This window comes from Colletotrichum tamarilloi (genome assembly GCF_030869305.1).
Source record: "Colletotrichum tamarilloi strain Tom-12 chromosome Unknown Scaffold_9.1, whole genome shotgun sequence".
Classification (NCBI taxonomy): Eukaryota; Fungi; Ascomycota; class Sordariomycetes; order Glomerellales; family Glomerellaceae; genus Colletotrichum; species Colletotrichum tamarilloi.
In genome coordinates this window covers 893987-918269 of record NW_026849392.1, presented here as the reverse complement: position 1 = coordinate 918269, position 24283 = coordinate 893987, and the positions used below count along the sequence as shown (strand labels likewise).

At 54.3% G+C, this 24283-nt stretch overlaps 8 protein-coding genes across 8 annotated transcripts; 2 read left to right on the top strand and 6 right to left on the bottom strand.

Moving 5' to 3' along the window:
• Positions 1–156: 156 nt before the first annotated feature.
• CTAM01_04043 (bacterial transferase hexapeptide) lies at positions 157–2284 on the bottom strand (the record flags this gene model as incomplete). The annotated part of the gene is made up of 3 exons (XM_060520073.1): positions 157–222; positions 280–1472; positions 1534–2284. 3 exons carry the CDS (start codon positions 2282–2284, stop codon positions 157–159), a joined length of 2010 nt encoding a protein of 669 aa, XP_060385494.1.
• A 2376-nt stretch (positions 2285–4660) lies between these two features.
• CTAM01_04042 (uncharacterized protein) lies at positions 4661–4795 on the bottom strand (the record flags this gene model as incomplete). Its single annotated transcript, XM_060520072.1, has 1 exon — positions 4661–4795. The coding sequence occupies one exon, from the start codon at positions 4793–4795 to the stop codon at positions 4661–4663; it is 135 nt and encodes a 44-aa protein (XP_060385493.1).
• A 5446-nt stretch (positions 4796–10241) lies between these two features.
• Positions 10242–10535, bottom strand: CTAM01_04041 (uncharacterized protein; the record flags this gene model as incomplete). The annotated part of the gene is made up of 1 exon (XM_060520071.1): positions 10242–10535. One exon carries the CDS (start codon positions 10533–10535, stop codon positions 10242–10244), a length of 294 nt encoding a protein of 97 aa, XP_060385492.1.
• Positions 10536–14195: 3660 nt separating this feature from the next.
• On the bottom strand, positions 14196–16154 carry CTAM01_04040 (SWR1-complex protein 4; the record flags this gene model as incomplete). Its single annotated transcript, XM_060520070.1, has 1 exon — positions 14196–16154. One exon carries the CDS (start codon positions 16152–16154, stop codon positions 14196–14198), a length of 1959 nt encoding a protein of 652 aa, XP_060385491.1.
• A 396-nt stretch (positions 16155–16550) lies between these two features.
• On the top strand, positions 16551–17733 carry CTAM01_04039 (emp24/gp25L/p24 family/GOLD; the record flags this gene model as incomplete). Its single annotated transcript, XM_060520069.1, has 3 exons — positions 16551–17015; positions 17152–17457; positions 17584–17733. 3 exons carry the CDS (start codon positions 16551–16553, stop codon positions 17731–17733), a joined length of 921 nt encoding a protein of 306 aa, XP_060385490.1.
• A 1220-nt stretch (positions 17734–18953) lies between these two features.
• On the bottom strand, positions 18954–21395 carry CTAM01_04038 (pentatricopeptide repeat domain-containing protein; the record flags this gene model as incomplete). Its single annotated transcript, XM_060520068.1, has 1 exon — positions 18954–21395. The coding sequence occupies one exon, from the start codon at positions 21393–21395 to the stop codon at positions 18954–18956; it is 2442 nt and encodes an 813-aa protein (XP_060385489.1).
• Positions 21396–21854: 459 nt separating this feature from the next.
• Positions 21855–22484, top strand: CTAM01_04037 (cwf18 pre-mRNA splicing factor; the record flags this gene model as incomplete). The annotated part of the gene is made up of 1 exon (XM_060520067.1): positions 21855–22484. One exon carries the CDS (start codon positions 21855–21857, stop codon positions 22482–22484), a length of 630 nt encoding a protein of 209 aa, XP_060385488.1.
• Positions 22485–22584: 100 nt separating this feature from the next.
• Positions 22585–23615, bottom strand: CTAM01_04036 (uncharacterized protein; the record flags this gene model as incomplete). Its single annotated transcript, XM_060520066.1, has 2 exons — positions 22585–23287; positions 23347–23615. 2 exons carry the CDS (start codon positions 23613–23615, stop codon positions 22585–22587), a joined length of 972 nt encoding a protein of 323 aa, XP_060385487.1.
• Positions 23616–24283: the final 668 nt, after the last annotated feature.

Genomic DNA, 24283 nt, shown 5'->3' with positions numbered 1-24283 from the left:
AAATCGTAGAAACAATAATAAGAAATGATATGGAATAAATGGAATAAGATAAAAAAAATCACAACACATACACACACGCTTTTGTACAATGAGACGCAGCTGGGTATCATAGCAGCGAGGAAGAGATAGGGAAGCAGACAGAGACCAAGTGCTGTCTTAGGAGGAAATGCCGCGGATAATTCTAGCGTTGTTGCCGACAGCGATGGTGAAGGGAGGGACGTCCTGCAGCATATGTTAGACTAGAGTTTCATAATGGGGGAGCGCATGTCGACGACATACCTTGGTGACAACCGCACCGGCCCCAACGGTGCTTCCGCGCCCAATCCTGACGCCTGGCAGGATAATGACGCCTCCACCAATGAAGCAGTCCTCTTCGATGGTGACAGGCTTGCCAAGTTGAGGGCCCCTGCTACCTAAGCGCTTCTTAGGGTCGGTGGGTAGCGTTGCCGCGTAAATGCTCACGTTCGGTCCAATGTGGCAATTGTCGCCAATCTTGACCTCGCAGGTGTCGATGATGGTGCAACTTCGGCCAACAACGACATTCTTCCCAAGAGAGATATTGTACCCGTAGTCGCAAGTGAATGGCGCTTCCACAACAACGTCTTCGCCCACTCTTCCAATGTTGGTCACTGGCGATGCAACTGTTGGCGAAATTTGGATAGGGTCGCGAGGCTGCAAAATCTCACGGAACAGGCGGCCTCGCTCGGTTGGCGAGACACCGTTGTTGGGGTTCGTCGAGTTGTTGAATCGCCAACATGCAGCGCTGCACCGTTCGCGCTCAAGGACAAGCTCCTTATCAAATGGGTAGTAGAGCTTGCCGGCAAGCATATCCTCCTTGTTCGTCGTCCTAGACCGGCCGGAAGAAAACTGGGTGTGCGATAAGGCTAGCTGCGCGGCGACTTGTGCATTGCTAGTTGCTGGAGGCTGCGGGATGGGGCTGTTCGACCTCGTGGGGTGCAGAATGTTGATTTGCGGCAGCGTGTTGCCAGGATGAGGCGTCTCCGGCTCCGGCACAGTCCTGCTAATGTCGTGCAACGGGGGCACACGCTGGTAGTCCTTTCTCTCGGAGAAGGGGGCATGGGGAGGCCCTTGGGCACTAATTGGCGTCGGGAAGGCGTTCGCTGGAGTGTAGGGAATGGCGGATAGCTTGGTCTCGGGGCTTGCAACCGATGCACTGGGAATCGTCGAGGCTGTCGGCCGGTCGTCGTCAGTCAGTAGGGGTCGGCCCTGAGGAGGATCTATCCGCAAGGGCTGGCCGCGGTAGGGAGGTAATGCCTCTCGTCTTGGTCCGACGGCTGGCTGGCTGCCGTAAGGAGCTTGCTGTGGCATACCGTAAGCACCAGGTGGGACGTAGCTGGGGTCTTTGGACTCCAAGGGGATGGCGGCGGCCTTGCTGTCCGGCTTCTGCCAAGCCGTATTTCGCTGCGGAGGATATCCTGCACAGACAAAGCCTCCACGAAGACAGTTGCTACCTGGAAAAGGGTCAGCGTTATCACTCAAACAAGAAATGGCAAAGATCAGGGCATCTCCTACATTCTGGCTTCTGCTCGTCACACTTCTTCTTCCTCCTTCGGCATGTAAGACAGCCCGTCTTGGTTCGGTTACTGAAGTTTCGCTTTCTCTTCGCCTTGTCGGATTGAAGCATATCACGGGATCCGCCAGGGGTGTAAGATCCATAGGCCATAGATCGATCATCACCGTCAGGGCTGGTGTTGTCGTAATCATTCGCATCCATCTGGTTAGCGCGTCTCAGAGCCTCCCCAATTTGCTCCTCGGATTGACCTTGGGTAGACGTTGCAGAAGGTTGATCGTAGTAACCCCTCTCCTCCCTCTCCCTCTCTCTTTCTCTTCCCTCCCGTGAATACCATGACTCACCCTGTTCCCTTGAATCTTCGCGTTCAGCGTACGGGCGATGATCGCGCGAAGGCGTTCCATAGGGTTCACGTGATTCTGGTGGGTGGGGTTGAGAAGCGGCCTCCGGGGACTTTTCCTGACGCCCGGGAGCTTCTCGCCTCAGCTCTACTGAGTTTGATCGCTTTCTCTTATGAGAGCCATCAACGTCGGGGTAAGTTGCCGTTTGATACGGGGATCTGTCCTGGCTGGGGCCGGCCCAGGGCTCCCTCTGGCTTGGGGAGGGCTCTACGGCGGCTGTCGATTTGGGCTCAGGAAGGGCGGGTTGTCCATTGGTGCGCTCGTCTGACGGGGCTCTACTGGCGTCGGCGGGCGGGTTGGGTGGTTCTGAAGTTTTTGGTGAGCCCCCATTGAGGGCAGTAAATGTTGACATGATTTAGAACGGCACCTCACCGACTCGGACGTTGAGTGGTGAAAGTCGTTACGTCGCTATGCAGGCGCGTGAGGCCGAGCAAGCGATGTTTGTGCCGTGGTAGAATAGCTGCGCAGATGCAGCAAGCGACCGGCGGCAAGGTAAGTTGACGGATAATCGTCGCGTGGTGAGTGAATAGTCAGTCGGCGGGGAGCTTCGGCAGAGATGATGTTGACGAAAAGGGTGCGCAGGTGTTCGCGCGCGTCAATGAGAGCCAGAATCAGCGATTCGGGCCGAGCCAAGCTAAGCGGAATGTTGCTCTGGAATAGCTACGGAGATGTAGAAGGACTCAGCAACAGCTATGATAGCGTTGGGCTGAAGGACCGAGGCGAGCAAGCGAGCGGCTTTTTGAGACAGGGAGGGCGCCTCGATATCTTCCGGACTTGGAGAGTCTCTTGGGAGGTGATCTTCCGTGAGAGGTCGATGTGGATGAGTAAGAAATGGGGACCTCTTGTCTGGCGTGGTTGAGATCCAAGTCGTTGCTTTGTCGTGGGGGTGGGTAAAGTTTTCTTCTCTTTTTTTTCCTCTTTCCTTTCCTCGCGTTACCCCCTGGTCCCTTTCAAAGATCTGCACAAGAGGGAAAAAAAGAGAGTGAGGTGGTAATCAAGCGCAATGATGACACTCTTTGCTGGCGGGACAGAGTGCTGGTACAAAGTACAGGTGCAGCTGCAGCTGGCAAGGTAGTGCTGGGACTGGAACTGGAGCTAAGGTAGCAGCTGGAGCTGTTGCTGCTTTCTGCCGCCGGTGGTGCTTCGGTACGCGGCGCGCGGAGGTCGCGGGAGCTTGAGCTTTGGACTTTTTTCTTCCCTTCTTTTTTAGTGGGCGTCGGCGGGGGGAGGGGCGTGGGACAAATAATTGCTTGCTGGGCTGTGCGCGCGTGCGTCAGTTAAAAAAAAAAAAAAGGCAAGGTACCTTGTCTTGGGAACGTGCGACAAGGACGAGAGAGCGAGAGCGGTGTCTTATCCGCTCCGGGGGTGGAACAAGGGCAGAAATTGGTGAGAAAGATGCCGCTGAGACCTGAGGCTGTGCAGCCCTTGGTGTATGAATATGTGTGAGAGAAATTGGATGGGAACAGCCCGACCCAGCGTCCCGGCCTGTACGGATGCTCGACGCCGTCAAGAGAGTTTCTGCCCTTGCCTTGTTTGGTCTTTGGGCGGCAGATGAAGGAGACAAGAAATGCAGATGCAAAAGAGTTGGAGCGAACATTGGGCAGCAGACACGTTAGAGATTCACTCACATGAAATATCCCTATTGGGATCTTGTCTGGAGTTTTTGGCTGCCTTGACAACAACTCGACTTGAAAGTTGTGTGTACTGTGTAGTACCTGGCTATGTTTGCTGGCGGTAACCCAGGATTGGTACAGCCTTGGATCCGACACGAGGAAACGAGCTAGGAGTATCCGCAGATGCGATGTTCTGTCTGCGTTGGAGAAGAAATAGGTGCTCCAGATGAAATCGGCCCTTGGAGCAGTTCAGCGCATGCGTGGTCTTGGCTTGACGGACGGGGTTCGTATTGCGGTTGCGTCCGGCCAGGGATGACAATGACGATGACGATGGGGACGCTCAAGGTCGAAATTGGGATCTAATGTAGACAATGAGCTCCGCAATTTGCTCGCAATTTGCCGTACCGGTGGTAGTTAGATAGTTGCCCGTGCCGAGAGAGGTGATGGCAGTGGTGAGATGTGTGTGTTGTGAGTGTGCGTATGAGACGGAAGCAGGCAGATGAATATTCGCGCCTACGATTCGGTGTGTCGCCTGCGAGGAAGTAGAGAGTATCAAAGGAACCAAAGGGGAAACTGCGCCGGCGTTGTTCTCCTTAAAGGTACCGTGCGCCTCTCTTTCTCTCTCTCGTCTTCTCTTTCCCCAAAGTTGAGAAAGAGAAAGACAAAAATCAAAAGGATGAGGATAGAGTATTAGTCCAGCTTCTTGCCGCTGCCCTTGTGTCCAATTGTTCAAGGCCCGTCTCTTTCCTTTCTCCCCGTCTCAGGGGTTTGTCCGAGTCGAGGGATGATGGCTGCTTTGTATGGCGGCGCTTGAGCGTTTTTTGACGCGCGATTATGCTGCGCCTGTTCGGGGGGTGGAACACTGAAGAGTGAGGAGACAATTTCCCACGTCGCGAGCCACTGAGGTAAGGTGAGGTGACTTGTGGCTGTAACGCGACTCGGATTGCAATGTATTCCGCTAAACCCGGTATAAATGCCAGTTCAAGTCAAGAATGCTGGACGGGTAGGGATATCCGTCTGTATCGATGCTTGAACCTTGCCTGCCGCGCACCGTTTGCCTCTGGGGTGTAGAGAGTGAACGTGTAGAGCGCAGTGAATCTGCCCTGCCTGATGAGTTAGGCTGCGTGACTGTGAAGAGGAAATAGTTTTGGTGGTGTCGGATGTTGACGGGTGGGATGGGCGAAAGAGTGAGATGACAAGAAAGTGTAAGTGTGACGAAGGGGGGGGGAGAGGGTAGGGAATATGTTCATATCATGTGGAAGTGCAAGTGGTAGTGGTAGCGGTAGCGAACCTCGAGTGTGAAAGTGGTGGTCGGGGTGGTCGTGGTCGTGTCTTGGTATCTAATCGTTTCGAGTTACCTTTACTCTTCCACTCTCTCTCTCTCGCGCGCTCTGTCTCTGTCGTATCCGTACTCCGTTCGTAGTGCACCTACTCCGATGAACTGTAGAATGTATCCGCAGAAGCGTCTGGCATCTGTAGCCGCAGCCTTAGTTCGTCCCCGTAGCCGTCGTGGTGGGCAAGGAAAGCAAGGCAAGGTAAGGTATGAACCAGTCGTTGACAAGCCGGCACTGTCGAAAGTCTGAGGTGTAGGCGAGCCAAGGGCTACCCTTGATAGTGCGGGAACCAGCCAGCCTTTTTCTTTTTTTCCTTCTTCCCTCCCGATGTTACGCTCGCCAAAGCTCAACTACAATGGCCAAATAATTAAGAAGAAGGATCTCTGTGTGTCCGTCGTCGGTATTCAACGTCCGCGCTGGGCTGCGACCGCAATTGCAAGGGAACGAGAAATACCTCTCGGGGTAACAGGGACGAGACGCTGGTCTCGGCGGGTGCCTCGTTACTTTTGTATCCTGTACGGATCAAGAGAAAGACACTACAAAATCTCTCCAAAAAGTACCCAGAGTGTGGCCTCACTCACTTTCTTCTTGATCCCGGTTCCCTTCTCCCGCGAAATCCCACCTTGAGTGCTGCATCCACACATAGAGCCCCCTCCTCTCGCTCGCCCTTCCTCTCTCTCTCTCTGTGTGTGTGTGTGCAAGTGTTGGTCTGAACATGCAAGAGGCATCCGTATCGCCTCTCTTCATCTTCTCCTCCCCTTCCTGGGTCATACATACGGATCCATTCCTCCCAGACACCCCAGTCCTTCGTCGCTAAACCCGGGAAACACGAGCAGCATTGGGTCGCGGCATGGCGCTTCCCACGGGTACTCGACCGCCACAAAGTACTCGCGCGATACTGCTGCCAGTAGCCACTTGCGTTTGTCGTCGCTTCCACGGCCACCAGCTGGGTCCCCTGGCGAGGCATGAACAAGGGGGGGATGGTATGCAGAAAGGAGGGGGCGTGTCGACAGGCCATTGGAGACTTGGGGAGAGGGCGTGAGCCACGACCTCTGCAACCCGCGTCTGGTCGCTCCAGCTGTACGGAGTACGTATCACAACTCAACTGAACTGTGCTTGACGGTAGGTCGACCTGGGCTAGCCGGGCCTGGGCTGGGATATGCCCGCCGTGCTTGTGCCCATCGCCGTTCCTGCTCGCCTTGCCTCCATCCCCAAATCGAGCTCCTCCGTGAGTCCAAGACCGTTGCCCTTCCAAGCCGTGGAATGGCAAATATCTCCTTTCTCTTTGCAACCTTTGTCTCTCATCACCCGTAGGCTCGATGTCATGAGTGAGAGTCAATTTGACTATGCCCACCAACAACTTTCCGTGTCGCAGTGATTGGTCTCCAGGCTACAAGGGTTGGCACACACCATCATCTCGCGGGCCTCACCGGCCGTATCGCCCACCTCCCCGCGATGCGATATTGGGCTAAGTGATGCATAATGGCAGTGTCCTGTATCTGTACACGTACTGCACCGTAGTGATATAGGAAACTGAGGTAGTGTGCACGTACGCACACATGTGTGCTTGATAATACGTCTCTTAACCTCTGCCACGTGATGGGGGAGGTTGATGGAGGGATCTGCCATCCTGCTACCCTCCCCCCCTTTTGAAGGCTACCGGCGCATGGCAAGGTGTGTTTTTGGCCCCCGCTCTGCCGCGGCCGTGAGCCGTCGTCATTTCCAGTGTCTCCAGAGTTTGGGGGCAGGAAACAAGCGACCGCCCATGACAAGAGCCGCCGGCTGCTTTCGCCAAAGACGCAAGGACTCACTTCCAGCATGGCGACGACCCGGGCCCATGATTTCGCCAGCGGCCAGCTTGCATCCGCTAGCCCTGTCAACCTTGACATGCTCGCCGTCCGTCACTGTCCCGGTCATATCGTCAGCATGCCGCCTCGACTCCACCATCCCAAGATTTGTACAACTTGACCGACTGTCGTCGCCTGAGCAAAGCGTTCCAGACAGTCAGACACTTTCGCGGTTCACCAAGAAGGCTCCTCGCGCATCCGGAGACGCTGCCCGCCTGTAGCGTTACACTGGTTTCCACTTGTCGCTCTCACGAAGCTTGACCCTCGTTGTAACCCTTTTGACCGCTGTTTGGCCGGGGTCGAATTATCAGGTGTGCCGTGCCGCAGAGAACTGACGCCAGGGTCTCCCACGTTTCTTAACTCTGGCAGGAAACGGCTTTGATACGTTCAGGAAGGTGAAGAAAGGAAACCCCGAGGCCTAGGTGTCGCTTGGTCCACCAGGTCCGGACCAAGCACCCCGGCCATTGCTATAAGACGCAGGACGACCGCCCCTCGGTGCAGAAGCAATCCTGGTCGAACCTTTGGTCCCTTCATCCGCTCACGTCTTCATAAATAGCACATGGCCACGCGGTAGTCCATGTCAAACGGGGTCTCATCCTCGTCATAGTGGCCATAGTTGGTTTTGACTCGGGATGGAGCGGTGGTACAGCGGCTGTTTCGGAGTGTTGAGGACCTTCATTACCGTGTGCAACAATGACCCTTCTGACGATAGGTGCTCAGATTGGACGGAGGTTCACTCTCAACGGGAAAATACTGTGAACATCCGCCAACCAGACTGAGCTATCAGCGAAATTGCCTCGTACCCCCCGGCGCAAGGTAGTAGTGGTGAGGTGAGAGCGAGCATTGCCGGCGGATGCGGTTGATCATCATTATGTAGCAACCAATGGAGCTGTCAGGATAGGGTCCCCGTGTCATGCAGTTTGACGCGATCAGTGACATCTTCTCTTCTCTTCCCCTTCTCTGCGAGCCCACTTCCCTTCGCCGCGTCTAAAAAGCACGCTCAGCGTCGTAGCTAGACCCTCAAGTGTGACGCCAACGTCGGGTATCGTCGTCAACAACCAGGCTTAGCTGGCTGTGGCTCGTATTGTCATCCCGTTCGATTGCAATCTGCAGCCGCCAACTGGGCTAGCAAACGCGGCAGTGCACCAAGCCAACCGTCTAGCAGGTTTTGGTGTCGAGTTGGCGTGAGATTAGTGAGGGGATAGTCCCATTTCCGCGTCCGCGCTGAGCCGTGTCTCGGCCCTTGGCTCCGTTCTTCAGCGTGACAACCAGTCGCGGGAGACTTCGACTTGTGAGGTATCCGTACGCAACAGCACCGTCTGCACCGCTCATCTCTAGGTGGCATTCTCTGTGCGCGGGTGTCTCCCGGTATGTAGCGACCCTGTAGGGTTGCAATCACTAGTAACTCTCCATGCGTTTGTCGCAACAATCTGGCCGCGCAATTGTCCGGTCGCGGCAGCGCATGCGCCAGTCTTGTTCCGGAAACAGCTACCTACGAAATACAGATCGCGGCTGCCAATCTCTTTGCTCGTTAATCGGGGTGTTGATTTTGGGCGTTTGTCTCAGGGATCAGATACCTAGGCTGAGTGGTGGGTGTTCCTGTCGAGACTTGAGAGAGATGGATGGGGACGGTCTGGATGTGCGGCACAGAGCCCAGGTGAAGTGAGTTCGGCGATAGCACTCAGAGAGAGTGACCGTAGTGACTGTCCCGTCTTTTTTCTCCCAGGTTCCCTTCACATTCAAGTCTGGTGGTGGATTGGTGGTGTCTGCTCTCGTCCCTCTGACGGGGCAGGGGTGAAACAAAAACGTTAATCTTCCGATGTAGATGGACCAGGATACAGCCCAAGGTGGATTATTTTTAGCCGTGCAATCCTGGGTGGGACTGAGAGGGCAAGTTGACTTTCAGTCTGCGTTGTTGGGCTATTTACCCCAGCTTTGCCCGGAACCGATCCGCTCGTCTCGTCTCGTCTCTTTGTTGCGTATGTGAGGGCAAGGCGTTGGAAGAGAAGGCATTATGTCGTCGGCTCTGACGGCGGTCAAAGTGTCTCCAGACCAAAGGGTATCGCAAGTTGTTGCACCCCTTCCTTTACATCGTGCGTAGCGCTTGTCGCAGGGCGGGTGTGCGAAAAGAAAAGAGAAAAAAGCGCGGAGGCGTCCGAATCGACCCTCCCACCCGCACCAGCGTCGCCCTCCGCTCCTCGCCCGGGTATCTTTACCGCCGCGACCCACCCACACCTACCGTGATGGCAGCTAAGCGGCATCACTGGTCTGATTGGTTCGCGACAAGTCGATATGCAGCCAACGAGAAGCCCTGATGTGCGGGAGAGGAGAGTTGAGTAACAGGGCGGTTCGATTCGACACATGCGCTGTGACGAGACAGACGAGACTTTCTCGACGGCGCAACTTGCCCAATCTTCGGCAGTCCAATATTAGCAACCGGGACTACGCTGGCCCGTCGGTTTCGTTCCATGAGATATTGTTGCTCAAGGTGAGATGTCATGGGCTCTTCGCGATGCCGCGTAGAGTTTGACTCGAGGGTGATGAATTCCTCCACATCCTGCTTAGATCAGAGGTAATGTGATGTGCGCTGCATTGGTCGGAGACTCATGCGGCTATCACGATTTCGCTGCACAAGTGCTGACATCTTGTCACACACAGGCGCACAAGCGCACACATCCTTCACCGTCTATTGCGCATACCAAAGGTAAGGCATTATGATCTTTGGCCATCAGATTCAGGAGAAAATTAAGTCAGAAATGCGAACGGCCTGCAGCTGACTGGCTTCCCAACTTGACTTTGCAAACGACGTTATGTTTTTGCTTAGTCGTTGCAGCTTTGACCAGGCGCCTGGAGATATCGCCCGACTCATGTATTTGGCAGCGGATGTTCTCCTCGAGGTATACGCCAAGTTCCTCTAGAAAAGCCGTGGCTTGTGTTGCTTGCGTCTATCGATGCGACGAATCACAATACTGTCTCGAAGTCAAGTCTGCAAATGATAATATCATAGCTGTATGCGTATGAACTTGGCCTTGGTGGAGCTTGTGAGTCCTTTGCCTGGTCGCTCGGTAATGAAGAAAGCCTAACCAGAAATTGTGGGAATGTCGTCTCGTGGGGCCAGCCGGAGCGAGAAGCACGAGGAGCGAAATGGAAGGCGTTTGAGAGCATCAGCACAATGGTGCAATGTATTTGCCGTATGGGGGTTCCCACTCCGCGACTGTGTCTGGTTGACCGTTGTTCATCTGTGTGACAGTGTCCACTGTCGCATCGAAAGATCAGACAAATGCGGAATGACCACCGCGATGTGGAGCACGGAAGGAAGGCAACGGTAGCAAACAGCGCAGAACCTCTGGGCCGCCAGCCGAACTGCTATATGTGTTAGGAGGCCGTCTCGCCAGATCCGTAATGAAATGACATGGCCGACGCGTCGAGTGTCATGGCAAATGCGGCATATCTTGGTCTCCTCCGACGAAGTAGGCAGGGGCGATTTTGGACGAGCGGGGATGAAAGGCGCAGGATCAAGAGTTGAAATGGAGCAAATTCGAGGACCGAGGTTGCAGGGAGCTGCGAGAGCGGCGAGTCCAAGAGGGAACCTTGGTAAAGCGAACAAAAGCGGGGCGACGGGATTCGAGAACGAGAGAAGTCAGGGACTCAGGTATTCTTTTGCAGTCGAGAATTAAACCCCTGGTCCGTCGTCTGTCGCATTGTGCCGTCACCAACTGATCAGGGATTGTGGAGGTGAGATAAACTGTGACAATAAAGTAGGGTAAGCAGAGGCAGGGGTAAAGGGGCACGGCAGCATAGGTGTACATACGTCGACCTATGGCGGGAGCCGAGACAGAGTGCCAGAGTGGTGACCGGCCATCCAGACGAGGTACAATCGGGTGTTGACGACGGTCGAGTGTGTTGGATGTGACGGTGATACATACCAGGCAGGCCAACAATCAGGTGGCTAGAGTAAGATTGACTGCGGTATGAGAAAACGAGGGGGACTGTATGGACCAAGGTTCGAGCCGGCTCGGGGAAGGCGAGAGCTGGAAACAAGACGGCGCCCGGATGGGATTGTGTTGGTTCTTGTTTAGGTAGTTATCGTCCGCAGGAGATGTCTCGTCCCATCCAATGTCCTGCAGGATGCTGCTATTCCTGGCCATCGACGACTGACGACGAACGGCGTTCGGTTCCAACTTCCAGCAGACGATTGAGGGATGCGGATAATACACCCCGGAATTTACAGAAATATCGGGCCCACCACATCTCTATGGAGATGCTGAGCCCGTGGTTGGTCCAAAGCCGCCGAAACGAAGTTTGGTAATGCGTCTCATTGGCGATAGCAGCCCGGGCGGCGGCATTTGCTGGAAGGGAATGGAAATAATCCAAAGTGACTCATGGAAGAGTGCGAGAGAGAGTGTGAGCCTCGGTGTCTCGGGAGACGAGGGTCTGGCAAACAATCTGACGGGACAGAGTGGAGGGTCGCACAGGAACGATGAACGATTCGGCACCGTCGAGAAAAATCCTTGACGTTGATGAGGGCAATGGAACACTGGGACTCGATCTGCAGTTGTTGGTTCTTTGCGGGCGACGGGACATCCGCAGTTTGGGGGCTACCGAGCCCGCTTAGAGATTCAAGCGCGCTGACAGGGGGAAGGGGCCTTCCATGTCAGGAACCTACTGCCCAGTTGACAACTTCCATTGACGGAAGGACCCAGGTACCTGCCCACCTGCCCAGCTTCGGCTTGGGTAAAAGCGGCAGGAGGTATCCGAATCATCAACCTGCAGAGGCAAGAGCCTACCTTAAAGCACCCGGCCTGTTTCCGATTTTGCCGCCATTGATCAGTTCCTTCCCCAGGCTCCCATCAAGATGAATACCTTACCTGTTACAAGACTCCCGCAGTAAAGGCACCTCCACAGATTGACTGTTTGGCCCGCGACCACCTAATGTAGAAGGCACTCGTGGCACTCCAAGGTACTTGAGGATAGGTCCCCGGGCAGTACCACCTTGCCTTAGTCATCCGTAACTCGATGCAAACCACGGCTTCTTCAACTTAGGTTGACAAGCGTAGGGAAGGAGTGCCCTGTATGTTGTATCGTCGATCCAATCTCTTTCACTGCAAACTACGGATAATTTTATCTTCATTGTTCTCGATCATCGCAGCCTTGATGAAAACAACTGACCCCTGGGCCCTAAGAAATGTGACCTTCGGGTGGATACACTGGCACGACTGGCTCTCTTCTTCGGTTTCAATTTTTGAACAAAAGTATCCTTTCACTTGTTTTCCAGAATGGCGTCTACTACCTAAGTACTTAATCACGTGGTCTAATAGATCGTGAGCATGGACAGGCTCTCGACTTCCCGTCTACCACCTCTCAACTTGACCACATCACGCCTCATGTCTTCCTGCCATGTCTCTTCAGACGTCATTTTCAAACCCATTGTCGTAAAAGAGACGACCCTTATTTTCAGAAATGCCGACGTGTTCCTAATCTTAGAAGTGTCAAGATCTCTGCCATGCACAACATCGCAGCTCCATCACACAAACCCTTACAACAGTTTGGCTTTCAGCCAATGGTGTCGCTCGACTCCAACTAAGCGCCCACTCATAAGCGCTCCCTCATTCTCCTCGCAAACGACAACGTCAAACTCCACGTTGCTGACTACCCTTCTTCTAGAAAAGTTCTCTTCCACCGCATGGCATGGCAATCTTCCCAAACCCATGAATTTCTACACTTTCGAGGCGCCTGGGTCTCTATTAATAACTACCGGACCCAACAGCAAGTTCCGCTCCTGGTCCTGGCATCTTTGACCGAGCGAGCGGCCTGCAGATCTCCCCTTCCCCAAAGGCCTGACTACAGCCCACTCCCTGTATCCGCGCCGTGCGGCATACGCGCCAGACGAGCAGTTACATGTCTAAATTCCTAGCTTTCTCAACCTGCAAGGTACGCAAGCGACCATACATCCCGCGCTCTCTAGCATGACGACAGCCTCTCGACGAACCGACGCCCAGGATACCTAAGGCTAGACACGGAGCCGAGCCCATTGTTCCCCAGCGTCACGCCGACGCCTCCTTCTCTGGACCTCGTCTAACCTCCCTCTCCATATGTATGAAACTCTTCTCCCCTGCAGGCAAGATCTCGAGATTGCCAATTAGGTCCCTGACGCGGCCGCCGCTCAACCTTGACGCCCTCCGACTCACACCCCCATCCGTGGACACAACAGAACTAGGACCCTGAAGTTAGTAGAAGCACGATCGTGGCACGAAGACCTTCACCGACATCATTTCGATCGGCCTCCAATCATTGGGCCGGCCAGTCTCGTCACAGGCGGGTCCAGAGATCTAAAGGGCCCTGGCAGTCTCGTGCGTTCATAAACCCCCCTTCCCCCTTCCGGCAGACTATATGACCCGGCTCCGAGGCAAGCGACATGCTATGATCAGTCACCTTCCCAACCGTAACCGCTCTCCACGTCGATATTTTTAGCTGCCGTTGCTATATTAAGATGATTAGCCTCACCTGCAGCCGCCTATGAGCTGCATCTTGCTTAATGAGACGTCACGTCCTGCGTTGAACTTCATGGGTTCCCCTACACCGAAGGGACCCTTATCTCTCGCAACCACCCTCTAATCCCGCCGCAATTATAATTGCAAAAGAAGCGAACTGCAGAGACTTATTCCATTTCTCCCTTTTTGAGTTGTCAAACTTGCCTCCTGTACTCCATAACCCTGGCACGATATCGTTGTAACAACACCAACTTACACGACATCCATACAAATGTGTAAGCGCGGGGCAAAAGCGACAAGGTTACCTCGAGGTGCAGCATTTTGATATTGCCCACCGCTAGGTTCCGGCTCTTCTGCATACCTATCGGCGTTTTTTTGTTTCATGATCCTCCTTTCCCATTGCTACTTCATCCCACTACGACATGGGCGCATCATCCAGACATGGGCACATCATCCAGACGTACCCCCGGTCACAACGCCCACGTGAAGCAAAGATACCCAGCAACGTCGGGCAAAAGCAGCAGTCCTGTTTCTTATTTTCCTTGTTTCAAGCTTTTCTACATTTTCCCACTAACCCCAGACAAACTCCGTAGAGGCGGCGGCTTTTCCCACATCGCTCTGCCTCGATACCTAAACCAACCCAATCAACTTTGCAGCTTGAACCCTTACCCGTCCCTGTCCACGCTCCCACATCTTGGTTCCAAAATATTGCCGCGGCCCTTTTGACCAATAATCCATACACCGACAGTTCGCGCTCGCATTTCCCATCACGCCCCACTCCCCGGTCTAAGAGGAAGGGGGTGGTTGGTCACGCGCGGAGATGACTCCTTCGAGGTTCAATCTCAATTGTGTGTGTGATTATACATATCGTAAGGCACTTCATCCATCTTCGTCACGGCGCGTAGCGCCTTGCGTAGCTAGAAGGCAAAGTACCTGATTGTCTGACGGTACTTTGACGGTACATGGCCTTCACTTGCTTCACTTCTTCTGCCTCTTGGCATTCTTCTCCTCGCCCCCGGCACTCATGACGCTGGCGCTCCGTTTATGTGTTGCCCCACTGCTCCCCGGTCGCGCTGACTTTTCCTTCTCCGCGTCCCCCTTGCCCTCCTCCGTCGCGGCCGGCGCAACAGCTGCTACGGCAGCTGCTTTGTCCCCGTCCGCAGCGGGAGTTGCCTCCCCACCGCCGGCATCTCCGTTGGTTTTGAGTTCATCATCCTTGGATGGCTCGGCGGCAGCTTTAGGTTCGGCGTTTGCCTCGCTCTCGCCTTCGCCCTCGCCCCCTGCGGTGGTTTTGTCCTTCTTCTCTTCCGTAGACTGGCCTTGACCTTCGCCTTCCTTCTTCTCAGCAGCCGGGTCGGGCTCTGGCTGGTTCGCCTTCTCGCGCTCCGCCTTTTTGGCCAGCTCGAGCTTGATCTCGGCGTCAATCTTGTCCGTGACCTTTCTAGCATCAAGCAGACTGTTGACGGCGCCGAGAAGGAGCTCGTATTGGGCTGTTACCGGTGCTGTCGGCATAACTAGCCTTGGCGGGATGTCGAGCTCGTTGAGCGTGTTCATGATGCGCAGTTGCTGCTGGTTCGACTTGTGTGTAAAAAGCTTGTTGATCTTCTCGTAGCGGAACGTCGGTCCACTGGACAGGCGGTCGTGGTGCGTGACACCGTAGACGTGCATCTCGGCATCGTTGAGCTTGCGACGTTCCTGCTGCTGCTGGCCCTTCTTTCCGCCTGCCGGCGCCGTCGGTGTCTGCGCGACGCTGCTGGGAGGTTCCTTTTGTGTTTTCTCCGCCGGGGTCGCAGCCGCCGCAGCAGCAATGCTCTCGCGGCGGTCTTTGTTGTCTGTTGACGCGGCCGTCGCTGTCGCTGCAGCCGCGGGCTGTTGTCCAGCGGGCGCGGAGGGGCTGACGCCGTCCGCTGCCATGAGCGACTTCCGCTTTTTGGACTTGTCGGCATTCATCAGGTTCTGCAGTAGAGTTTGTAACCCAGCACTGGACTTGAACGCGCTGATGTCCTGGTCAGTGTGTGGGTAGTCCAGACGGTTGTAGAGCTCCCGACGCTCCTCGTTGAAACGGTCGCTGCGTGCGAGAATGCGCTTGATCTCCAGTAGTAGTGATTCCTCCTCCTTGGCTTCCTCCTTGCTCCGGGTAAGCGCGTTGTTGGCGAAGTCCTTGCGCTGCTTCTCCTGGTTGGCGTTGAAGTTGGCCATGAGCTCATGAAGGGTGTACTCGGGCTGCGTCATGTACTGAACGGGCTTCTGCACCGCCATCATCTTTGCCGCAACGTCGTAGTAGCGCGCTTTGAGGTCCTCCATCGTCCTTGGTTTCGGCACGGGGATGATAGCCTTACTCTCATCCCCGTCTGCCGACGCCTCTCCATTGATCGCTTCTGGCAAGTAGTCGTATCGGTCCCATATGATCGGCCACCGTAGGTCAAAGTCCTTCACCAACCCTAGCAGGTAATCCGTCTCCTCCTTGCTCCAGTCGTCGTTTTGCAGGTTCGTCCGGTACTGGTCTTCGCTGTACTGCGGCACATCCACCTCCACGTTGAATTTCGCAAACATCGAGTTCTCGGGCTTCACCGCTGCCTGCTCCCCTTCCGCATCTTTCATTTCGGCGTCGCCACCCTGGTGCCCATTTTCCGTAGCCGTTGGTGTCTTGCGTTTCCAGTGCTTCAGTACTAATGCGCCGCTGTCGCCCCGTGCTGAGTTTGTGAAAGGCTTAAGTTCCCACTTTGTCGCCGGTTTCCTGCTTGCGAATCGCCGCTTCTTGAAGATCGATACTTCAGGAACGATGGCGATCGGGTTATCGCCGCCCAGATTCTGGACCTCACGGGCGAGACCCTTGAGATTCGGCCGCGGGCCGGACGTCTTCTGTTTTTTCGCCGGTCGGGGGCCTCCGTGGCTGTCGGGGAGATTGAGGACATCTCGCACGTCGGAGGACGTCATAATCGCGGTGGGTAGGGAGGAGGGAAGAGCTGGCTGAAGAGTAGTTGTGATGCTGCGCGAATGGTCGGAAGGGCGGATTTTATCTTCGATTGACGATTGCCACTAGTCTGCTCGATGGCATTGATTTATCGCTGACTTGTCACATGCATCAAGGAAACGGGTGTCGTATAGTTATTTTCGGGATATTCCGTCGATGACAGTGGGCTTCGTGGTTTCATGGAGTGGTTTCCGTCGAAGAAAGACGAAGGCTTACAAATGCTTCTGTTCTCCGAAATCTCGAATCCAAAAAAGGTACATTTCTTTAGACGCGCAGGTCGCATTGGCAGGCGCGCAGTCTGTCGTTTGGGGACCGCACGTGATCCACTTCCTCCCCCAAGTCCCAAGAGGTAGTGGCCAATGCCACCCCTGTTCCACCACCAATTTTTCGAACGTGGCAGCTTTGAAAGTTACTCCCGCGCACCCTGGGACTTTAATGTGGGTACCCGAGCGAACTGGCTGACCTGGCGCTGTCGACTCGAAGAAACGAAGCATCTACAATTACACCCCCTCGACAGCCGACAGACAACGAGCACCGCGAATTTGAATCGACCCTGCCCCGAAAAACCTGCGGTTTGCCCTACACTTTGTCAGTCGCATTCAACTTCCGTCGTCGACAACATGAGGCCATTTCTCCCATTGCTCTCGCTGAGCGCAGTCGCTCAGGCGCTGTACTTCTACATTGACGGCACCTCGCCCAAGTGCTTCTTCGAGGAGCTCCCCAAGGACACGCTCGTCGTTGGCCACTACACTGCCGAGGAGTGGGATGACCGGATCAACCAGTGGGCCAAGCACGATGGTCTCAGCATCTACATTTCCGTTGATGTAAGTCAAACCCCTTGGTCGCGCATCCCCCCCCCCCCCTTTTGGAGCTACCCCATAGCTATAGGCACCCGGGTCACTCTTACTGGCGTGCCCACAAGAGCAAGAAGAAAATCCATGCTGATGATCTACCTCGTAGGAAACTTTCGACAACGACCACCGTGTGGTTTCTCAGCGCGGCCAGGCATCAGGTCGTTTCACCTTCACGGCTGCCGACGCCGGCGACCACATGCTCTGCTTCACCCCTTCTTCCACCTCTGGCCGCGCCGGCTGGCTCTCGCTCCACTCCCACAACGGTGGTATCCGTCTGACACTTGACCTCGCTATTGGCGAGAGCACCGAGATCGAGAGCTCCGACAAGAGCAAGCTCGAGGATATCGCGACCCGCGTCAAGGACCTCAACGCTCGTCTGCAGGATATTCGCAGGGAGCAAGTCTTCCAGCGTGTAAGTCTTCCACCATTAGAGCCGATACAGAAGCTTTCTCTCTCACTGTTCGAGACGGGAGAGATGGCGTCCATTTGGCGCCAATGTGTATCAAGGTACCAAGCAATGCTAACGAAAACGAATCAGGAACGCGAAGCCGAGTTCAGAGACCAGTCCGAATCCACCAACGCCCGTGTCATCAGATGGATGCTTATCCAGCTCACCGTTCTCGCTGTTACCTGCACCTGGCAATTGTCTCACCTGCGGTCATTCTTCATCAAGCAGAAGCTCACATAAGGGAAACAAAAATAGGGGTTGGGGCGTACTTGTTGCGCCCCGCAAGAGCAGAGAAGGGTCGATTGGCCATGCTCAGTGCTTGGTAGGGCCTCGTACAGAGGGAGGGAGGCTTCCAAATTGCTCATTGCATCAGGCCACTGCGGCCAGGGGCTGGGCAACGGATTTGTAATGATATACACACCAATTGTAGCTACGAAAAGCGAGGCTCGGTCAATGAAGCATACGTCGAATGTCAGAATTCTTACTTGTATCTTGCGCGGCGAAATGTATAGTCATTGTACGCCACCAAACTCACATATCGCAATATTTTCCAATCTTGGGAAAGAGCTAGTTCTCCACTACTCATCTATGAACTTGCCCTGAGTGAAAGCCTCCATTTACAGCTAAATGCGCCGCATACGTGCCGTTATCAGATGGGACGGGTGTAGCAAGGCCGACCGCGCGTGAATCTCAGCTCAGAGTAAGGTCCTGAAGCTTCTTGTCCTCATTCGACTTTACAGTTAGCTATGTCGGAGGACTTCCAGCAAGACCGTTCCAGAGTGGCAACACGCAAGGGCTGTCTCATTCGATCGCCAGTAAGTGATGTGATAGCCTAATGGCAAAGCTGAGAAGGTCTGCAGCAGACCGGATCGAGTAGTGCTCATATGTGGGCCGGGAACATGGTCACAACGGTGATAGGATCAGATGAAATGTGAAGTCAGGCGGCTAATCCCAACTAGTCTTTTACCAGTCCGGTAGGCAACCGTGCAGTGGAGATGTTGATTTTGTCACCTGTTTGAGACTCACAATACAGGAGTGGTAGAGACGCACAATAACCTCCATGTATATATGTAGCACTCACACGAGGGGAATCAAGTTATGGCGATCGCTGTCGAGACGGAAGGCAACAGAGCCTCATGCATGCTAGTGGCCTTGTCACCTCTTCCCAAGCTTCTATTGTATTCCAAGTGCACCAGATCGTACTTTTTCTTTTGAAAGTCACTTTTGGCTGCATGACTGGGAATACCACTTGGGCTTATCCAAGGTTTTGATACCCTTCCATAGGTGAAGCTTGGAAAGTAAATACACAGTTCTCACAGCAGACACGAAGTTGCACTCAAATCAAAGAAGTCGCACATTGCTCGTCGTCTGAAGTAAATAAGAAGAGTGGGTATATTGCCATTCAAAAATGAATCCAGCGTCTCGTCAGCTCCTATATCCATACGTTGATTGCCCGCCGATCACAGCACACTCAGCCTCCCCTTCGCCTCAGGACCAAGCGGCAGCTCGGCCATCCTCTGCTCCTCAAGACTCTTCATCTCGTCCCGCGTCGCCCTCCGCGTGAGAGCGTCCTCCATCTTCCTCAGCGCGAGCTCCCTGTTGACCAGCCGAGAAAAGGCCCGCAGCGTAAAGTCGTCCGCCTCGTGCCCCGAGGCCTCGAGGCGCTGGAGGGACAGCACCGTCTTATTGACGTCCTGAGCCCTGGCGTAGCCCGCGATCAGGGTGTTCCAGGTGACCAGGTTCGGCTCGACGCCGTGCTGGCGCATTTGGGCGAGGATCCGCTCCCCGGAGCCCTTTTCCTTACTGAAGCCGTGCAGGAGGATGCTCCAGGTGAAGACGCTTGGAGCAGGGTGCAGCGGCGCGGGAGCAACCTTGGTCTCCTTGATCTCGCTCTGCGGGACTTTGCTCTCCTGTGCTTGTCTATCTTGAGCCCCAGTCTGTTGAATCTCGGTCTCCTTAACCTCAGTCTTCCTGCTGCCACTTCTCCCCTTCGAGGACTGCTTCGCTGCGTCGGCTGCTCTGCTCCGCTCTTCAAGCGTGTACTTGAGCATGTCGCCGACGATATCCAACGCGGCACGAAGCATGCCTGGGTTCTTGCAGAGCGCCTTGATAAGGACATCATACATGAATGACCCCTTCTCCTGCACCAGCTTGGTGGCGCCGGGGCTACCCTTCAAAATCTCCTGTCTGAGGTACGCGTATAGTGAAATGAGGTTGATGGGCTGTGACATGCTCCTCACGTATGCGAGGAACATGATGCTCAGGGTTGCACTCGTCGGTTCCATCTTCTCATGGACGGTGGACATGGCCCTGTCAAGTGCAGGAAATAGTTGTCGCGCCAACTCCCAATCCGCTGGCATCTGCAGGCCTTCTTGGCCCTCGAGGTACATTGACAGGTCCACGGGAAGGAGAGCCTGCAATGGTGCCAAATGGAACACCTTTGAGTAGAAGTGTAACATTGGCCCAAAGGCCGGCATGACACCGGGCGTCCACTTGCAGAAGTGAAGCAGGCACATCAGTAGGTCGTTGAAGAAGGGAACGTCAATCTCATTGCCCTCGACAGCTCCTATGACGGCAGATTCGATACTCGACGGCGAAAGAGCTCGCTTTCCTCCGTCTAACAGAGTAGACCACATGATCATGTCTGGTTCAAAGTTGTGCCGCTGCATAACCCGGAACACCTCCTCTGCAACTTCATTCTGATCTGTCAGGCACAGCGACCTGATCACTGCCGTGTAGTGCACCATGTTGGGAGCAAAGCCATGCTCTATAAGGGTAACAAATGCGTCCGCAGCTGAAAACCCGTCGTCAACCTTGATTTGGCCACGCTTGAGACTCAAGATTGAGGTACACAAAGATGCCCATAGGCCTGAGTCGAGATCAACACCTTGGTCTGGGATAGAATCGATGGCCATCTGGAGAGCTAGGTTCTTATGTAAGGGGCTGACTGCAAGCCGTCTGGCCATATTTTGGAGAGTGTTGCTGTGGAGTCGGACGTCCTTTTCCCTCCAACAATCGTAAAGGGCAATCAAGGTGGGCAACTCTACCTCATGCGTCAGCATGTAGATGGTGTTTTGCCTCAGGGGGATATAAGCCGCAGGCAGACGTTCAAAGACCGTCACGACCACGTTACAAAGATGTCTTCTCTGCTCAGTAAACTCAGGCTTGGATAGTTGACTTTGCCACTTTGCGAGGAAGTGAATAGCATCACTGATGGCGTAACCCGGCGGCTTGATATCGCGGGTGGTGATTTCGAGTATGGCTGTAGCCCGATCAGGACAAGACCATAAAGCAGAGAACATGAGCTTTCGCCACTTTGTCTTCTTCTGCTCCTCAGTCCATGTCGGCCATTGCTCGATCGCGTCTTCAACGGCTTGACGGTCTTGGATCCAGCTGAGGACTTTTGGGACTTTGTAGCCTTCGCCGAAAGATGCGAATCCGTACAATCTTTTGCAGTCGTTTTTCCAATTCTCAAAGTCTTTCAACTCCTTCTTGGTCATGCGATGGCGGAGGTACCCATATTCCAGGTATCTTCTCTTCCTCTCTTTTACGAGCTCAGAAATCCAGGTGTCGGCATTTCCTGATGTGAATTCGTATTTCTTCTTCCTCTCTCCTCCATTCTTAGGGGACCATGTGTCGATGTTTTTCGAGGTGAACTCTGTTCGTTTCCGGCTTGTTTCGGCATTTATGGGTGCTCCGATAGGCGTTGGCGCATTTCTCGACCCTGGCTCGACTAATCTTTTTATTTTGCGAATTCGAAACGGCCGTTCTATGGAGGGTTCTATAGCGGAAGTGGCATTGGGTCGAGCTTGGAAGGAGGTTTGGATATAACTATTCGCTGCGAGGTTGCCGCGTTGTCGGATGTGTCGTAGACATTGTCGGCCTGCTAAGGAGTGCGACATCGCAGGTGTAATATCGGGGCGTTAAAGCCAGAGCTTCCGGTCGTTACGGACAGGTATAGCTTCGCCGGCATTCGAGCGACGACGGTGCGACCGTGATTTTGTTAACTGTCTTGGAGCATCGAGGGTAAGGTATCCGAAGTTTGAGGCTGTAGTCTGTGAACTGGAGTCTTATTTTGTTTTTTTGCGACAGATGGTAGCTTCTCATAGACCCCTGGCGAGCTAAATGCGATTTTGAAGGATGGAAGACCGTGCATCCGCTAGTGCATTTCGTGGAAGTATCCCGCCATCGTAGCAATGGCTTGCCCCACTGCGAACCGAACTTGAACTTTCAACCTCCAAACTCCCGATTGAACGCGCTCACCAAAAGCCGCAATCTCACCAACACTCCAATTCGAAGAATATCTGGCCAACCTACCACAATACCGTTCGTTTCGATCAGTCTTTCTCTATTACAGCATCATGTCGAGCCCCCAAGCCACCCTAAGCGCGGTAACAGACGAGCGCAAAGCGCGCCTCGCGAAGCTCAAGAACCTCAAGAGAAAACAACCAGCGGATGAGATCGTTGCGCCAGAGTCAGAACGCGCAGCCTCGCCCCCAACAGAGCCGGACGTCACAAAATTGCACCTTTCCGGGCGCAACTACGACCCAGAAACGCGTGGTCCCAAGCTTGGCTTCGAGGCGCCCCCGACCCAAGACCTAGAGAATCCTACACTGGAAGAGCTCGCGGCAGACATTGAGGAGGATGTGAAGCAAAAGGCAACCGAAGATGCGCAGGATGACAAGGGTATCGATCTGTTCAAGCTTCAACCCAAAAAGCCGAATTGGGACCTGAAGAGAGACTTGGAGAAGAAGCTGGAGATTCTCAACGTTCGGACGGACAATGCTATTGCGAAGCTAGTAAGGGAACGCATCACAGGGGCTCAGAAAGCGGCTACACAGACCAAGCAAGTCGATGCAGGCAGCAGGGAGGGCGACGCAGCTGGAATTGATGGTATTGCATTAGTGGAAGGAGTGCGCGTACGCGAGAGGGAAGAAGAGGACGAGAGACGAGAGAAGGCGGACGAGGAGGATGACGATTTGGCTGTTTAACCAGCAAATCCTGGCGCGAGTGGCAGAATGCCTTTGTGTTTTTACAGTTGCGAAGCAGGCATAGACTCCATTTGACCTACATATAATTGATACCCCATAGCTACCTATTTAGGGACTGTGTCAACGCCAGTCTCTTGGAAAATGGACTGAGACTGCGCTCTCGTTCTGGCTGTCGCTCAGATCCACCACCCTGCCTTTGGTTCTCACCACCTCGGCCCAGTGTAGGCTGAGGCTCGTCTCGATATCCGTCGTTTCTGCCAGCACGTCGACTTGGGCCGCTTTGTGGCCTCGCACCACGACGGTCGGGAGACCGGGACAACGACCGCCTGCTGCCAACAGCATCCATACCACGTCCTGAGGTGGATGAATCCCTGGAATCGGGCGAGTAGCGCGCATGACCACTGGCCGTTGGTCTAGCGTGATCCGCATCCCTCTGACGATAGTTCTGCTCCTGGGTTCCAACGGGTGAACGACTGTCCCTCGAAAGTGATCTCTGGCGGCGTCGAGGTGGGGACTGAGTCCGTCTGCTTGCTGCTGACCTTCTTGAGACAGAGCGACCGTCGTCGCTCTCCGGACTAAACGACCTCTGTCTCCGCAGAGCAGAGGCGGGAGATGGCGAGCGCCGCCTAGGAGGAGGCGATACGGAGCGGTTTGTTGAGATGGTGGAAACGGAGTCAACAGACTCGGATCGTCTGCGCTTACTCTCTGTTTGCCTGATGAGTTCGTCATCTCTCTCGTCTAGCTCCCTCTTTCTCGCTCGCTCAGCTTCCTTCTTCGCGAGCTCCTCATCGGCAATTCCTTTCCTACTCCACGAATTAGCCACCTTGAACGCATGAAATACAAACGAAGGTGAGAAACTGACTTTCTTTGCGCGTCATCTGGCGTATCGTTTGTCAGTTTGGGCATCAGCTTCGGGTTGCGCAGCTGTTGAGTTCGGGACGGCCGAGACACATATGGTCGAGCCGTAGCCGACTCCTTGCATTCATAAGAGTAGTGACGTTCTGTGAGAGTCAGCTTGATATTTGCAACGTATGGTTTGCTTGTAGACTTATCTCTTTTGAGACACTTTTGACATTGGACGTTTGCTGGGGTGGACTGGCGAGGTCCGCCACGGCCTCTGTAGGGATGCATTGAATAGATTCGCTACTTGAGCGAAGGGTTTGCCGTAATTTGAATAGCCGTCGTTGCGCTGGCGTCTTCAATCAGGTTTTTGTTGGAATCGCACTGTTGTAAGTCTGGATGGCGATTGATGATCCGCTATGATGGGATCAACAGATGAGATTTTCTTCCGTTTTCTTGCTTGTTACGCGAGCCTTTGATACAACACTGGTGTTCTATTATTAGCGACGGGCTCTTTGGTGTTTCGCCGTTGCAGCTGAATTTCAGCTGTAACCAGCTCTGTAGAAAGTGGTTTACTTCAGCGACAGAGGAATGAGGTTTGGCTCCAACGATGGGCAACTCGGACGCTTATGTAAGGTGGAGGAAAGGATCGGAAAACCTGCACCAGCCTCAGAGGCACCAGCCACAGACCCAAGGTTTCCGTTAGGAATCTGCCGGCACTAAGCCACTCTCGGCACAGCCTCTGGTCTTTTTGTCTCTCACCAACTAACCTACCCTACCCAGGCCCGAGACCTGCTTGATGGTCATCAGAATTCCCGTATTCCGTTCCCAATCATACCCGACTCTTCAGCCTGACGTCCCACAAGACGTTGCGGAGGGGATGGCAGCCGTCTGACACCACCTTATCGACTTGAGACCGTTGTCCGCTCGATTGGGAGTTGCCAACACTGAAGCTTCTC